The sequence below is a fragment of the Equus przewalskii genome, chromosome X (assembly GCF_037783145.1).
Source record: "Equus przewalskii isolate Varuska chromosome X, EquPr2, whole genome shotgun sequence".
Classification (NCBI taxonomy): domain Eukaryota; kingdom Metazoa; phylum Chordata; class Mammalia; order Perissodactyla; family Equidae; genus Equus; species Equus przewalskii.
Window position 1 is genome coordinate 6,686,047 of NC_091863.1, and position 16,755 is coordinate 6,702,801.

Here is a 16,755-nt window from a genome sequence, read left to right on the forward strand (position 1 = left end):
TTGCTGGGGTTTTCAAGGCATTGGCCAGAGCCCCTGCTTTAGCCCTGGTCCTCAGCGGCTTGTTTCTCTCTCCACAGCAATCGTTGCTCGAGAAGCAGCGGGTCCTCATCCAGCAGCACGAAGACGCCAAGGAGCTCAAAGAGAACCTGGACCGCCGGGAGCGCATCGTGTTCGACATCCTGGCCAGCTATCTCAGCGAGGAGAGCCTTGCAGACTATGAGCACTTCGTGAAGATGAAGTCAGCCCTCATCATCGAGCAGCGGGAGCTGGAAGATAAAATACACCTGGGTGAAGAGCAGCTGAAGTGCTTGTTTGACAGCCTTCAGCCCGAAAGAGGCAAATAAGAAGGCCGTCCCTGGTGGAGGCCGGAAACCGGGCCTTCAAGCCGCATTCCTGAGGATGCAAGTGAAAACCCCAGCCTGTATTTATATCTCGTAGAGAGACTCCTCCGATAGCGAAATGGCTGTTAGAAGAGCAATAACTTCCGTGTCTTTGGGATGATTTATTTAATTTTTCAGTTTCCCTTTTGAATGCTGAGCAGAGTGGCTCGCTGTTAGCCATTTTCCTTTCCCAGTAACCACTCGTGGCACTAGGCTCCAGTGGACGGCAGGTTTCCACAGTATAGACTGTGGGCTCCGGTCCCGTAGTGCATGCAAGTGGCCATTTTGAGCAGTAGGTCTGCCCTTCCTCCCGTCTTCACATGCTTGAACCAACCACTCAGGAAGCAACCAAGTGAGTCTTGTAGGTGCATGAGGGGGAAACCCTGGCGCACATCTTTTGTGATCCATCCAATGCATAGGCCGCCATGTTTTATCTCTGTCCGTCCAACGGTGTGGAGCATTCATTGTCTGTATCATATAATGATGTTCTCTGACTTGGTAAAAATCACGATGATGATGATAATTTATTAACATTTTGGAAAGGTGAATAGTTTCCAAATGGTTAAAAACCAACTGTGAAATGAACAACCTACATGTTGGGTTCACTCATTCTAAAATTGCCACTTAAAGAAATAGTGTGCATGCTTTAAAACACTCACACACAAAGCAAACAGAGAGCTTTAGTCCTTCTCACCTGACATCACGGGTCAGATGTTTTCCTGCAAAGTGAAGTTACTTGGGGAAAATGTGTCTAGTAGTAATGTGCTTGCTAGATATTTGTTTCACGAGACCAACAAGATATTTCTTAAGTTACTTTTTCCCCAGAACATGTATTTTGTGTGTGTGGTCATTAATGATAATTGGCTGCTTTTCTCTCTTTTGCCTCTTTAAATCTGTTGCCATGCCATGAGGGCCACATTCTGTTTACTGTAAGAAGCCTCGCTCTGGTATTTCAGAGGTCCCATGGGCTGTGTAACTCCTAAACCTGATCTTTCTGTGCCACAGAGTTTCTGTGCTCTGCTTACTGGTTGAAATTGCAAGATTCTAAAGAAAGTCTATTTACTAAAAAAGCATTGTCATGCTGTCAATTTCCAGTGGACTTGGAGAAAATATTTGCAAATCACATACATGAAAAGGATTTTTATCCAAAATGTACAACGAACTCTCAAAACTCAACAGTAAGAAAACAGACAGCCCAATTAAAACAGGGGCGAAAGACTTAAATAGAAACTTCACCAAAGAGGATATATGCATGGCAAATAAGCACATGAAAAGATGTTCAACTGCCAACGGCTGCGTTATGACTGTCTGATTATCTAATCCTTGAAGGGCCGGTGTCTGTCTTCACAAATGCTCATCTGATTAAATGCATGCTTAATGGTGCGAGAACCCCTCGGATGACGTCACGTTGAAGTAATATTCGGACAGTTTGATCGAGGGATCATTTTAATCTTCATTCTCCCTTATTTCCATAAAAGAAGTTTTCCAACAGGCAGGAAAACGTCCCTTTGTCAGCAGTGACCACCGCCTTACCGAAATACACACTCACACGCAAATGTCTTAAAGGACAGGAGTCCACGCTGCGTGAGCCCGAGGGGTGAGCTGGACTCATGAGCTACAGTGTTGACGTCGGTGCACTGCGCAGCGTGGTCCACACTGGCGGACTTCAGTGAGGCTGGCAATAAATGTTCTTTTTGGCAGCCCACCCACGCCAAAAAGATAAATGCCTTTTCAAAAAGTTTGTATTCCTATGAAATTAAGCTATTTCTGACTTGAAAAATCCCTGTTCTGCCTGTGAAGTGTCCTCCTCCTTTCCACCGGGTGTAGTCACTTGCTGTGAGGACTGGTCGCATCAGAAGAGGTGGAGCTGGCTGTCCATGGACCTCTGTCTTTCTCCCTTGGGGAGACAACCACAGTAATTTCAGTGGATTTTGTTTTTAATTTAGATAAAGCTTTTATCTGTGATTCTTTCCCCTCAAATACAGTATTGTGATCATTTTGATGATGTGTATGTAAAATGTGAGTAATAGAGTTTGTGTGTCTGTCCCCAGCCTTTAGATGTCCTTCCCGCATACGTAGCAACGTAGAGTGCTAGTCCCCCTTTCCAAAGCACGTGTAATCACCACTGTCCTGTCTGTCCCCCTGTTTGCCTCTTCAGTGTCTGGTTAGCGGGACCCAAAGATTGCAGTGAGTCGATGTACATAGCTTTGTATATAGTCATATTATTGCAGATAAAAGCAATCTGGTGCTCATGTTTGCCCTCGGCTTCAGGTGGTCGCTCATGCCTCACCCCGTGTCCTAGCTCAGCTATGGAATGCTCTGTGTAGCGAGATGTCAGTCAGGGGGCTTGCCTGTGGCTTTTATCCTGCAGTCCACCATGGAAAATGTGTGCAGATGTCCTGCTCGACACTGGCCACTTACCTCTCGATGGATCATCCTGCTTGACTTTAACAAAATAAATAGTGTCTTTGAGTGAATGGAGCATGTCTTTGATTTACCTCCATGACATCTTTTTTTAGTCAGAATATTATCACCATATGTCATATTCTTAAACCGTTGATAAACTGTGGGCTGGATTCTATGTATGTCTGTGTGTAGCTGTTTGTGCCAGTCCGGTTAGGGCCAATGAGTTTGCAGTGGACATGGAGGTGTGAAGAACTGGGGCCGTTGATGGACTCCATCCCCCACACCGGTGTCTGCTACTACTGAGTAGCACTAAGGCGTCCTGGACCCTGGAGCCAAGCCCCTTCTGTCACTTCCTAGTCATGTGGCTGTGAGCAAGCGACTTAGCCTCCCCAAGCTTCAGTTTCCCCTTTTGTCATTGGAGAAGAGCTGGTGTGAGATCAAGTGAGCTGATGTGTGTTCCCCTGCTGAGAGCTCTCGCCTGCTGGGGAAGAGTGGTCGCCCTGAGTAGTGGTGTCGTCATTCTGGTCTGGCCCCGGGGGAACCCTGCCCTGCCTCGGAGCGAATCTGTCCAACTACCCAAGAGACCTGATTTCTTTTGGTGGGTAGGATTAGAAACGCTTCTACTCTGGAGCAGATGGTTTGTGGGAGCTGAAGCTGCAATTGAGAGGGAGGGATTCTTTCTAATAAAAATTCATCAAAATTAGAATATTTAGAATGGGAAAAAATTCACACAAATGAGAGATTTTAAAAAGTGGACAAATATGCATTTTGTTTTTGGCTTCTACCAGGCTGCTTCAGCTTGTCTAATTTGCATTCCTAAATGATCACGAAATTAATACACAAGGGCAATTCAAATGCAGCTGCAGCCTGCTGCTGGGATGTTGGGCTGTGCAATTGTGTGATCTGCTGATCCTGTGCCACCTTCCATGACCCGCTGATGACGGCGTACAGGATTTTGTCCCCGCGCACTCGTGTGCTCATGCTGATGTACTGCATTGGTGCCAGTTTCATGCATGCTTTGGCGTGGGCCCATCAGGTTTCTTCAGGATGAGCTGTGTTGGGTACACTTGAGACATGGAGACCCGTCAGACACGTGCTCCGTTTTTAGACCTCTTTGCTGTCCTGCCACAGGTCTGTACCCTACAAGCACAGGCATTCTGAGTATGGTTTTTTTTTGCACTTCCCATTAAAACCAATGCACGGTGTGTTTATTCTTGTATCTGCTGCGTCTTGAGTCACAGCGACCCACATAAACATAGCCCACTAAACCAAAGCTGTGTTATCCCCACTCTGCTGCCTCTCAGCCAATCCCCAAAATGCTCATGGCCTTTCAGTGCTGCCTGAGACAGGACAGAAGGAGTGAGATGGAGAAGAAGGCAGAGATGAAAGGGATGGTAGACTTAACTGAAGGCAATGAAATAGCTTGCTTTGGCAAATTTCACCAAAGCAGAAGGCTGTGGGAGCGCGTTGCTGGAGCCCACCACCCCCCACCCCCCAGGACCTTGGAAGGTCCCTGCCGTGAGAAGCCCTGAAGTGTAAGCTTTATGAGCTCCCACCAAGTAGCGTTATGCAACCAGCAATGGCAACGTTGAGAGGCGTCCCTGCACAGTTGACAGCACCAGCAGTGAGACCTATCGATGTCACATGTAGGGGGTGCTCTAAGGACACAACCTCTCAAAGTGAGGGATTTTTTTTTTTTTTTTTTGGTTGGGAAAGATTTGCCCTGAGCTAACATCTGTTGCCAATCTTCCTCTTTTTTTTTTCCCTCCCCAAAGCCCTAGTATATAGTTGTACATTCTAATTGTCAGTCCTTCCAGTTCTTCTATGTGAGCTGCCGCCACAGCATGGCTACTGACAGACAAGTGGTGTGGTTCTGCGACCCGGAGCTGAACCTGGGCCGCTGAAGTGGAGCGTGCTGAACTTTAACCACTAGGACATCAGGGCTGGCTGGAGAAATTCTTTTAAAAAAAAAAAAACCAAAAACACATTAGTTCTCTTAAAAGATGCCAAAGTGATGAGAGAGAAACCAGAGGGGCTGTTCAAAGTCAGAGGGAATGAAGGCAACCTAACAACAGAATGCAACACGTGATCTCGGATTGAATCCTGGGGCAGAAACAGGACATTAGTTGGACAATTGATGAAATTTGAATAAGGTCTGTAGATCATAGTATTTTGTCAGTGTTAATTGCTTGATTCTGATCTTTGTACTGTGGTTATGTGTGTTTCCATTTGAGAAGTCTGGGTGGCGAATATCAAGATGTTTGTGCTATTTGTAATTTTTTCTAAATGAAATTACTGCAGAGTGACGTTAAATTTTTTTTTTCAATTTTAAAGGAGGTTTTCCTTTTGCCTCATCCAAAGACCCTTTTCTCGCATGTTGTCGTAGCTCTAGCACTTTCATCAGGCGTCTTGAGCTTTAAAGTGGAGTTCCAATGTTTTCTCATAAACAGAATGCAATATAACCTGACTCAGCATTGGGTCATGCCTGCGTGTGTTTCGGACCCCAGCACCTGTAACGCTTTATTGAGTTTGAGTTTCCATAAGACACTTGCCAGCTAAACCTTAAGCCCTCAAGGGTGGGTGCCGTGCTTATTTGTGCCACCTGGTACAAGTGGGTGACTAATTTATGCAAGATGATTAAACGAGTGAATAAGTAAAGCAGTGGGGCGGGATCCGGATTCCTGAGCAGCACTTTCCTCCTGAGCGTAGTGTATTGAGCACCCGCTATGTAGCAGGCAGGTGCGGTCACGTGGTGGAATCCGTGCTGACATGATGCACTGAGGGCTCAGGGAGTCACAGATAACTGTTAGTGGAAAAGAAACACAAGGATTGCTTTAGCTGCCTCAAAGTTAGGCCTCAGTTTTGCTTCCTGCACCTCTCCCCCTTCCCCTTCTCCCGTCAGCCTCTTCAATGGCGGTGTCCGGAGAGGAGTGTTGGGTGTGTCACAGGGACGGGACATTGGGGGAAACCCAACGGGAAATGCAGGTTTCTTTTTTTTTGTAAAGATTGGCACCTGAGCTAACAACTGTTGCCAATCTTACTTTTTGTTTTTGTTCTGCTGCTTCTCCCCAAATCCCGCCAGTACATAGCTGTGTTTTAGCTGTGGGTCCTTCTAGTTGTGGCATGTGGGATGCCACCTCAGCATGGCTTGATGAGTGGTACCATGTCCATGCCCAGGATCCCAACCAGCAAAACCCCGGGCCACCGAAGCAGAGCGCGCAAAATTAACCACTCGGCCACAGGGCCAGCCCCCGCAGGTTTCTTCTGAAGCATGCCTAGTGTCATTACTCTCAACCCTGAGACGAGGAAGGAGGTAGAACTCACGCCAGGGCAGGAGCCGAGGAGGGATGCCGGTTCTCAAGGGCACCAATCAGGAGCAGCCCCTGCAATCTAAGTGCTGGAAGGACTCAGAATAGCCTGCTCCAGTGAAATGCTCCAAGGAAAACGCCTTTCCTTTTGCGCTGTCCAGTGAGCTTGGGCAGCCCTGCTGTGTGTTCCCCTCCTCCAGACTCTCCGAGCGTGGTACCATTCCCAAGGCAGCCTGCGATAAAGACCCTGTGAACTCGTCATTCGGGCGCCCAAATAGATCTGAGCTTGGATTGCTTCCACTCGTGTTTAAAAGTTTAATACCAATGAAAATGCCAACGCATCTTGAGAGACACAGTTCCAAGGCTGGCAACTGCTGTTGACAATGGTGGACTGAGTGTTGGCTGTAAGGGGCTCCCGTCCCCTGTGATGGAACAGAAGGCCCTATGCCTGTCTGTCTCTCCATATAAAACCATGGTCTTTAAATTTGATTTTGTATAAATTTTTACCCAAAAACCTTTAGCGTGATAGAAAATATGCAAAAACATAAATACATGTATGCAAGTATATGTGTGTGTACCCTCAGTGAACAGTATATATTTAACCACTGTTTGTGTTTAACCACATACTTGGCACTTGGACTCTTTGTGAAGAGCCACCTACCAATCACGACACAGCCAGCGTTAGATCGTGGGTCCCCTGGCTGCACTCTCCCCCCCGTCCCTTACTCCCGTCCCTGTGGCCCTGCATTCCCTATGGCCATCTCCACCCTGTGGCATGCCGACTGCCCCCAATTAGCTCAGGAGACATGGAAGCCTGTTAGGCCCTTACCTGTTAGGCCATTTCATCCCTGGAGTAGTCACTGTCCTTCCTGTACCGGGAGGGATGTGAGGCTCCTCAGAGGGACGTTGCCGCGGAAGCTAGCATGCTCACATGTCTCCCCCCCACCCCCCCGCCCCTCTTCCTTCTCTCTCTCCCTTTTTCCTGTTTTTTTTTTAAAGGAATGGGATTATGCTAATTACATATTTTTGAAATCAGCTTTTTATTTAGCAACATTGGGCACTTTTTTCCTTAATTCTTCAACATAATGTTGAATTTCTGTGTAATATTCCATTATAAGGATATAAGATGATTTACTGAACATATTCTCTAACTGGGGTTTTAGTATTTTTCCTAGTTGTCCCAGTTGTAACCTCAGTTTTAAAGTTCATGGGGGGGGCCGCCGCCCAGGGTTTCCCCGGTTCCAATCCTGGGCATGGACATGGCATCGCTCATCAAGCCATGCTGAGGCGGCATCCCACATGCCACAACTAAAAATACACAACTATGTACTGGGAGGCTTTGGGGAGAAAAAGGGAAAATAAAATCTTAAAGTTCATTGGGAATGTTTTCATGTACATCTTTATACATATCTGCACATTTGCTTGTGATAAATTCCTTATCATAGAGGCAGTGGAAGCAAAGGACTCTGGAGTTTTGACTTTTGTATAAAATTTAGTCCCAAGTGCCGTCTAGCTTATGAGAATGTGCCTTCCAGAAGCCCCATTTGAAGCTATCCTCGATCGTAGCAGGCCAACTTCTCACAAGTGGGGAATTAGATTCCATCCTAGCCTGCTCCCGCGTACCATGTTCCCACAGCCTGTGATCTAAGACTTCCCAGATGGAGGTCACTCTAGTTGCGGGTCATATCCACAGACTCAGGGCGTCTTTCCTACTGTGTTCGTTGTCAGTGGTCTTTCACAAATAGATCTTACCCACGTGGGTGCCACTTCTGCTAACACCTGCATGCATACGTTGCTTTTGCTTTTTTAAAAATGTCATTATCCTACCGAGGGTGAGCACAATGAAGTGTATTCAGGAACTGATAAACAGTAACGTACACCTGAAATCACACAATATTATAAACCATTATAATCCCAATTACTTGAAAAAAATTTTTAATAAAATAAAAATGTCATCTCCAAGTGATATGGGTTAGACACTATTTCTGAGGGACAAGAGAGAAAGTGATTAGGAGACAGGTCTGAATTGGTTAGATCTTGACAGTGGACTCCGATGGTCCGTTAGTAAACATACCCGCCCCTGGGCGGTGGGGGGCCGTGGCAAAAGAAAAGCTGATAGACAAAAAGGATACAAATGTAGAAAAGAAACCAAAGACAGTGCCAGGATCAAGAAAAGAATGGGTGCCGTCATGGTGTTTAGGACCTAGCAACTAAGAATTTTGAAGGTGAGGACAATGAGTGGTGGAATATGGTAACAGTAGAAGGCTGAGGAGAGGGCCTTGGAATCGGACGCCAGGCCCACAGTGTGGCTGAGAACTCGTATCTGCCCAGACTGAGGAGCCAGCCAGGAAGAGTCGAGGATGTCCCAGAGGAGCTGTGCGCGCATCCAACGGGCTGGCCTGGTGAGCTAGCTGCCTCGTCCCTGACGCCCGTTCCTTTGGAAGCCACGTCACTGGTGAGTGGAGGCTCACTTCTTATTGGTTGTGTATTTACTATGGTAAAATAGTCATAAAATTTATCATTTTACCATTTTTTTTAATGTGTGCAGTTCAATGGACATTCACACTGTTGTGCAACCATCCCCACCATCTCCGGAACTTTTTCATCTTCCCAAACTCAGACTCAGTCCCCATTAAACACTAACTCCTCAATCCCCCCTCTCCTGGCACCCACCGTTCTACTTTCTGTGTCTGTGAATTTGACTACTTTATGTATATCATACAATATTTGACCTTCCGTGTCTGGCTATTTCACTTAGCATAATTAGTCATCCACGTGGTAGCATGTGACAGAAGTTCCTTCCGTCTTCAGGGTGAATAGTATTCCCTTGTACGGATAGACCACATTTTGTCTATCCATTCATCCATGGATGGAAAACTGGGTCCCTTCTACCTTCTGGCTTTCGTGAATCATGCTGTTATGAACATGGATGTACAAAAGTCTGTTCGACTCCCTCGTGCGGCCGGAATCCAGAAGCACTGCCTCAGTTTCCTTCTCCTCCTCCCCTCTCAGTCCAGGGGATGAGGTGCCCGTCCGCTCCCTGGTGACTCTCCTACCACGAGCTTTAATTGCGCTTGCTCCCACTTTACCCCCAAATGGTGTGTGGTAGGAGGATGGAATCTGCGGCCAGCTGCCTGTCTCCACCACCTACTTCCTGTGTGACTTTAGGCAAGTTACTCAACCTCTCTTTTCTCAGTACTTTCACCTATAAAACAAGGGGAAGAATCCTGCCCGCCCAGTAGGTTCCCCAAGACTCTTTCAGGGTGCTCAGTGCAGGGGTGGGGTCCACAAGGTCAAAACTATTTTCATAATGCTACTAAGATGGTAGATGCTTTTTTCACTTGCATTCTCTCATGAGTGTACAGTGGAGTTTTCTAGAGGCTCCATGACATTTGGTGTCAAAAAGCTGAATGCAGAAGTACATGTGACTCCAGTCACCTTCTGTTAAGCCTGACATTAAAGCGATTCGCAGAACGATAAAAACGATGCCCTCTAAATTTTGTTTGATTTCGAACATATACTTTTCATAAAAATCCTTATGTTAATATGTAGTGGTATATTATATGAATTAATCTAAATTTCTCACTTTTAATTTCTAATATGGTAATATCTGTAGATGCAACCTGTGTGAACGAAAACTCTGGGGTCCTCAATAGTTTTTTTTGTTTTTATTTTTTCCTATTGTGGTAAACTCTACATAACATAAAATTGCCCATTTTAATGATTTTTAAGTGTACAGTTCACTGGCATTAAGTGCCTTCTTATTGCAGGTCAACCATCACCACCGTCCATCATCCACCTCCGGAACTTCTTCCATCATCCCAAACCGAAACTCCATCCCCGTTAAACAATAGCTCCCCACCTCAATAACTGTTAAGTGTAAAGGGAGGAGACTTTTGGTCCTGAGACCCAAGCGTTTAGGAACTGCCTGGAGCGGTGCCTGGCCCCCGGAAGTGCTCTGGAAGGATGAGCTGTTCTCCACCGCGTGCTCCCCGGCGAGAGGCTGCCTCTGAGCCGGCTCTGTGGGGAATCACTGCGGCTGCTCACCTTCGATGGCGGGTGGCGGCGTCGGCGGGGCCTTGCTCCGCTCCGGTGCTCCCCCTCCTCTCAACTCACGAACTGGTTAACCTTGAAAACGAATGTTTCTGGCAAAAAATGAAAACCGGGGAAAAGGGGATGTACCTCCAGGGCCCTACCCCAGTCCCGCTGCCCAGAGATAATTTTTAACTATTTCCAGCACCCAAAAGTTCTCTATTCATATGCAAACATGTTTTGTATATTCATATGTATTATGTTTATTCATATATAAACATATATTATATGTTTTCCTTAATTTTCACTGAAATGGAAACGTTTCTAATACAAACTCTACTGCACCACACATTTTTACTAAGCAAGGTATTCTGAATAGCTTTCCTTACCAGCACCCACCTCTCCCTCCTGCCTCCCTCTCCCTGATGGGGCCCCCACACCAGTGGTGATAAGGAATGTGCAAAGACCTACCGTGGACAGGACATTGCCCTCCCATCCCATACCTGCTCCCCCTCACAGACACTGCCCCCAGTGGGTCCAGGTGCTGTCCTTCTAGAATTTGCCGTATATATTCACGTGCATGGAAAGTAGATACATCTTTTCAGATTTGCACAGAAGAGACTATGAAATACACATTATTCTGCAACATTTACCACCAGTGAAGGATCTTTCTACTTCAGCGCATGCATGCGCGTGTATATGGGGGGGGGGGGGGGGACGGGTGGAGTGGGGGGAGGCGGTGTACTTATCTCAAACCTGGATCAATACAGCAGCCTCATGGCTAGTTTCCTGGTCCCACTGTTGCCCCCTACAGGCGATTCTCTGCCATGCAGCCTGCCAAGCTGGGCAAGCGGAACTGCTCACCCTCTTTTATGCATGGACCTCTTTAACTTCTAGTGAAGCCTATGGACTCCCTCCCAGAAAAGATATTTTAAAATGCATTTTTAAAATGCCCAGGGTTACAATTATCTGGAAACAATTATCAAAGAAAATTTTTAAACGCGGACATGGTAACTTATGCCACCACTCTGTCTGCAGCGCCTACAGTCTTCCGTTCCTTCTCTTCCAGCTCGCATTCTGGCATGCGTTGACACAACTGCTCCCTTGCAGATTGCCTGCCCCCTTCCCTCTGAGAAAACCACCTCCCTCAGCAGACGCATGTCACTCTAGGTCCTTGTTCCATTGGGTTTTTCAGCAAGAGGACTGAAGCTGGAATGCACAGCTGTTCTGAAGAATCTGCCGATTTGAGTTGAGGACAAAGTGACTTCTCTAATGTGACTTTGCTGGCACCAAAGGACGGCTTACCCTTAGGACAGAGTCTCTCGTCCCCATCCCTGGGATGTCAGAGGGCGCCCATGACTTATGAATTTTCATGTCCTTCAAAGCGTTATTCTCCTGAACGTAGCATACTAAAGGTGGGTGGGCTTGAATTGTCCCATGTCCCATTGCAACAGAATGAGCCGACTTCTAAGTCTGTGCCAGCTGAGGTGGTGTGCCATCTCTTTCACACACTTGAATTTCCTCCTTTAATAACACGTTTGGTTACCTTGAACATTTCAATCCTTCCTACCAGCCCATGTGCTCCAGTAGCCAGCTCCCAACTGGCAGTTCCGGCGGTCATCTCAAAAGAAGCGCTCATGGTCAAGTAACTCTCTCAACCCGACTGCCTGATTCCTGCCAATGTGCCATTTAAATTGTTCCTTCAAAATAACTTGTTCAGGATTGTCTGGCCAAAAAGAATGATCTTTATAAATATGACATCTGCCAGGAACGTTCTGGCCATGAGAAGGGATTTCTGGTATCAGTCTGGAAAGATCACCCATTCTGTCCTTCCCTCCCTCCTGGGACCCCCCCCCCCATAACAAAGTCTGGACCATGCGATGCTCTCCACGAGCTGGCTTCAGAGTCTGCTCTGCCTCACTCTCTACCCATCTCTATGCTTATATCACTGCGCCCCCATTTCTCTCCAGTTAAAAAAGTGATAGACTTTTTACCTTGAAACATAAAAAGAAAAGAAAAATCACTAGTAATCCCAATAGTCAAGAGGCATCTTGTTTTGTATCTTTCCAGCGTATTTGATGATGGGCAAAAGTAAGATCATACTACATCCTTACAGTTTACTATCTGCATTTTAACTTCAACCCGCCATGGACGTTTCCCCACATTACTAAACATTCTTCTGCTTTTATATCTGCTAAGTATGACGGTGAATGAATTCCTTTAATACCTTCTAGATGTTACAGTGTATTTATGTACCAGAATTAATCTTCCATTGCTTCACAACTTTCGTGAAGTCTTTTTATTTTTCTTCTTTCAAACAATCATGCTCATGACGGAAATATACAAAAATATTGAACAACCAGATGTCATTAAAAAAAATCATAGTCTGAGATTAGAAACGCCATGTTGAGTGAAAGAACCAGTCACACAGAATGCCTACTGCGTGATTCCTATTTTGGAAAACAGGCAGGATTGAACCAGGGATGCATGCTGAAGTGGAAAATAGTAAAGATGAGGAAGGAAGTGGTGACACTGTCTGTCTTAACTGAGCAGTGGCTCCTTGGGTATTTGCCCTGGGATAGTCACTGAGCTAAACACTTTGATTATGTGCGCTTTTCTATATGTATGTGATTCTTCATGATAAAAATAGCTTTAAAAATTCACAATCCTTCTAATCCAGTTAAAAACTAGCATCTAGACTGCCAGTTCTATTCATATCCATGACTACATTGCACGCACTGTTTTGTGACTTGCTGTTTGTACTTGATATATTGTAAGCATCTTCCTTTTGGTCACGTTATGTTTTAAGAGCACTAGGATGGCTGTAATCAAAAAAACAAAGTACCAAATGTTGGAGAAGATATGGAGAAACTGGAACCTTTGTACATTGCCAGTGGGGATGTAAAATGGTACAGCCACTTGGGGAAACAGTTTAGCAGTTTCTGAAACGTTAACCACATGAGCCTCTAAGCCCCCAGCTAGATAGCTCCACGAGAGGAATGGGGACTTATGCCATCCAGAGTTTTATAGACAAATGTTTAAAGCAGCATTGTTCATAATAGCCAAAACTTGGAACCAATCCAGATGTCCAAAAACTGATGAGTGAATAAACACAATTCCATCCGTACAGCTGAATACTACTCTGCAATAAAAAGGAACAGACCACTCACACTCCTCATGCATGCTACAACGTGGATGAACCTTGAAAACATGATGCGAGGTGAGAAGAGCCAAACACAGATTATTGTACCTCGTACGATTCCGGTTTTATTTTTAATGTTGGTGTGTAGCTCCATTGCACGGATAGAGCATGACTTATTTAACCAAGCCCCATTGCTGGACTTGCTGTTGTTTCCCATTTTTCAATATGACCGTGCTGTGATGACCATCTTTGTGACTAAATATTTGTGGCCAATCTTAGTTATGTCTTTGGACAAATGCCCAGAAGTGGAACCGCCTGTCTGAAGGTTTGTGCCTTTTAAGGCTTTCAGTAAATATTGCCAAATGGCCCTTCACAAAGTTTGTTCAGTTGGCGCTCCAATTGGCAGAGCGTGAGCATCACATGTCTCTGCTCTCAAATATAGGACTTCCCTCTCGAACATGGCACTGCTCACCCACGGGGGGCTGTTCCAGGCCCCAGGGTCCCACCCTCATAATGTCCTGTATTTGTTTGCAGTTCCCCTGGGTACGTGGCCACCATGATCCTGCTCATCAATAGTGCCCATTGCCAAGTGGCAGGTTTCGCTGTAGCCACCGTGGGATGGATCCTCTCCACCATTTGCATGGGCTTTGCGGAGTGGCGAGTGTGGTACATGAACAACACCTCACTCCTCCCCTCGGGCCTGGCCCGTGTGGGAATGTGGAAAATCTGCATTTACTACCATGCTGAGAACTTCTACAGAGCCACATCGTGTTACCATTACACCTACTGTGATACTTTTCTCCCTCTTGATATTCGTATTGCTCAAAACCTCCTGCTGATCGCCAGCATTCTAGGGCTCTTGGGGAAAGCCTCCATCACCTTTGCACTTAGGAATGTGTACATGGGAATTCTTAGGAAGAATGCCACCTGCAATGCATTTGTTGCTTCAGGAATTCTGAACATAGCTGCTGGTGTCTGTATCTCCGTAGCTGTGACCTGGAATTACCACTCAGTGATGAATGAAGAGGAAATTGCCTTCCCACCATATTTCTATGTGCCCTTCAAGCCGGATGCTCAGGAAATTGGCAATGCCATTATCGTGGCATGTCTGGCTGCCTTCCTGATGTTGTTAAGTGGACTGTGTTTCCTCTCTTATAAATTCCCCCTGGACAGCCACGTGTGTCCTGAAATTTTAGAAATATAAAATTCCTGGTTTCGTTGGCTTTGCGCATCGAAGATTACCAGGAGTTTATGGGAAGTATTATCAGGAGGCTCTATCAAATATTTCCAAGGACTCACGACCATGGCAAAGGTAGATTTGGACAGAAATAGCCCACTGTTTCCTTCTGTGTCTGAATTTGGTTCATTGGTTGGTTGAATTAGGAGCTTCATTGAAAAAAACAAATCTTGCCCACCTGCCAGTTGGTCTTATTGGATCTGGATTTTAACTATTGTTGGATAAATAATCAACCTAAACAATAAACCTACTATATGGAAAGAAGAGTTTCCGAGATTCTCGCATCTCCCTCTTAAACTTCTGCTAAATACAACCGACCTTATTTCCTATGGCACGATAATAACATCTCTATCATATAAAATTTCTAAAAATGTGCAAAAGTAGAGGGAATAGCATAAGGAATACCCCCATGTTCATTACCAGAATCCAGTTATCGAGATTCTGCCATATTAGCTTTCTCTCTCCTTTCTTTCCCCCCGTTAATCTATTTTTCTTTTTCCGAAGGATTTTAAAGCAGACCCCAGACATTATGTCCCTTCATCCCTACGTACTTCAATATTACTCTCTTAAAAAATCGACGTTTCCTTGCAAACACATATTATACCTAAAATAAAGATTAAGAATTATTCCTTGTTATCATCAAATACTTAGTCAGAATTTTTTAATGCCTCAAAAATAATTCCATGGGGCCGGCCCCATGGCCTAGTGGTTAAGTTGACACACTCCACTTTGGCAGCCCGGGGTTTGCCAGTTTAGATCCCGGATGCAGACCTATGCACCGCTTATCAAGCCATGCTGTGTCGATGACCCACATATGAAGTAGAGGAATACTGGCACAGATGTTAGCTCAGCACTAATCTTTCTCAAGCAGAAAAAGAGGAAAATTGGCAACAGATGTTAGCTCAGGGCTAATCTTCCTCAGCAAAAATATAATAATAATAATAGCTCTACAGTTTTATTTTTTCTGCATAAGGGGCTTACTCTGCCTCTTAAGTATTAATTTTAAAGCACTCTCCCTACTGCACCCTCTCTGCCCTTTTTTAAAAAAATAGTTTTGATTTTCTGAAAAAAGTGGGTCAATTGTCCTGTCATTAACATTGTTGCCTCCGAGGCTGGGTTAGATTCCGGGTCAGCTCTTTGAGGAAGACTGTTTCAAAGGTGGTGCCCTCTTCTTCACACTGAATACATTGTACCAAGTGGCATGTGGTAATTGTCCTTTTTAATGATGCTAAGATCACTGAGTGATGCTAAGATGCTCATGGTGGATCCACAAGGGAAAAGCCCGATCCCTCTTGTAAATTTCATCAAACTTCCACATAATGGTTTCATCTATTGATAGTCCCTGTTTGAATCAGTTATTGTACTAAGGATTACAAGTGGTAACTTTCTAACATGAACATTCTTGCCGGATTTATTAGCTGTGATGTTTTTGTAAAGAACTTTCTCTCATCAAGTATGGCTACTTGGTTATTCTAAAATTCAACTGATACAAACAAGGCAAGGTAAATGCTTCATTTTTTTCCCCTCTAATTGTTAAATTTCTAGAGTAAGAGGGGAGAATGCCCTAATTACCTTTGATGTTGATCAATGTGTTTTTTAAAAATTGGTTTTATGAGCCAGCCCTGATGGTCCAGTGGTTAAGGTTCGGCACTCACCCCGCTCCAGCAGCCCGGGTTCCCTTCCCGGTCACAGAACCACACCACCCGTCTGTCAGTTGCCATGCTGTGGCGGTGGCTCACATAGAACTAGAACAACTTACAGCTGGTATATACAACTGTGCACTGGGGCTTTGGGGAGAAGAAAAAGCAATTGTTTTTGGTACTATCTCGGTTTTCCTTTCTGTCTTTTTGTTCTGTGAGTATCAACTCAACTCTTGAGTATGAACTCATGAGATTGTTTCCATGTTTTTATTAGGGAAATTTTCAGATGCATTCAAAAGTAGCCAGACAATTATCTTAGCTTCAAGAATTATGGGACCGGCCCTGTGGCCAAGTGGTTAAGTTTGAGCACTCTGCTTCGGCAGCCCAGGGTTTCACCAGTTCAAATCCTGGGCGCGGACATGGCACCACTCATCAGGCCATGCTGAGGCAGGCGGCATCCCACATGCGACAACTGGAAGGACCCACAACTAGAAACGCACAACTATGTACTGGGGGGCTTTGGGGAGAAAAGGAAAAATAAAATATTTAAAAAAAAAGAAAAGAAAAAATAAATATGTGGCCAATTGTGTTTCATCTCTACCCTCACTGA

At 45.3% G+C, this 16,755-nt stretch overlaps 2 protein-coding genes across 16 annotated transcripts in view; both read left to right on the forward strand.

Moving 5' to 3' along the window:
- The window catches only part of SHROOM2 (shroom family member 2), a 128,624-nt gene extending 125,767 nt beyond the window's left edge, over window positions 1-2,857 (forward strand). For all 15 annotated transcript variants that reach the window (XM_070604938.1, XM_070604933.1, XM_070604935.1 and 12 more), the window contains one exon: window positions 78-2,857. In XM_070604938.1, the coding sequence (XP_070461039.1) occupies window positions 78-344 (267 nt within the window). In that variant the 3' untranslated portion in view covers window positions 345-2,857. The remainder of the gene's footprint in view (window positions 1-77) is intronic.
- Window positions 2,858-8,410: 5,553 nt separating this feature from the next.
- On the forward strand, window positions 8,411-14,766 carry CLDN34 (claudin 34). The gene is made up of 2 exons (XM_070604949.1): window positions 8,411-8,549; window positions 13,803-14,766. The coding sequence occupies exon 2, from the start codon at window positions 13,825-13,827 to the stop codon at window positions 14,470-14,472; it is 648 nt and encodes a 215-aa protein (XP_070461050.1). The 5' UTR covers window positions 8,411-8,549; window positions 13,803-13,824; the 3' UTR covers window positions 14,473-14,766.
- The last annotated feature ends 1,989 nt before the right edge of the window (window positions 14,767-16,755 follow it).

Bases quoted from the DNA above. Each gene is read 5' to 3' on its own strand.
- CLDN34 (XM_070604949.1), top strand. From the start codon at position 13,825: ATGATCCTGCTCATCAATAGTGCCCATTGCCAAGTGGCAGGTTTCGCT.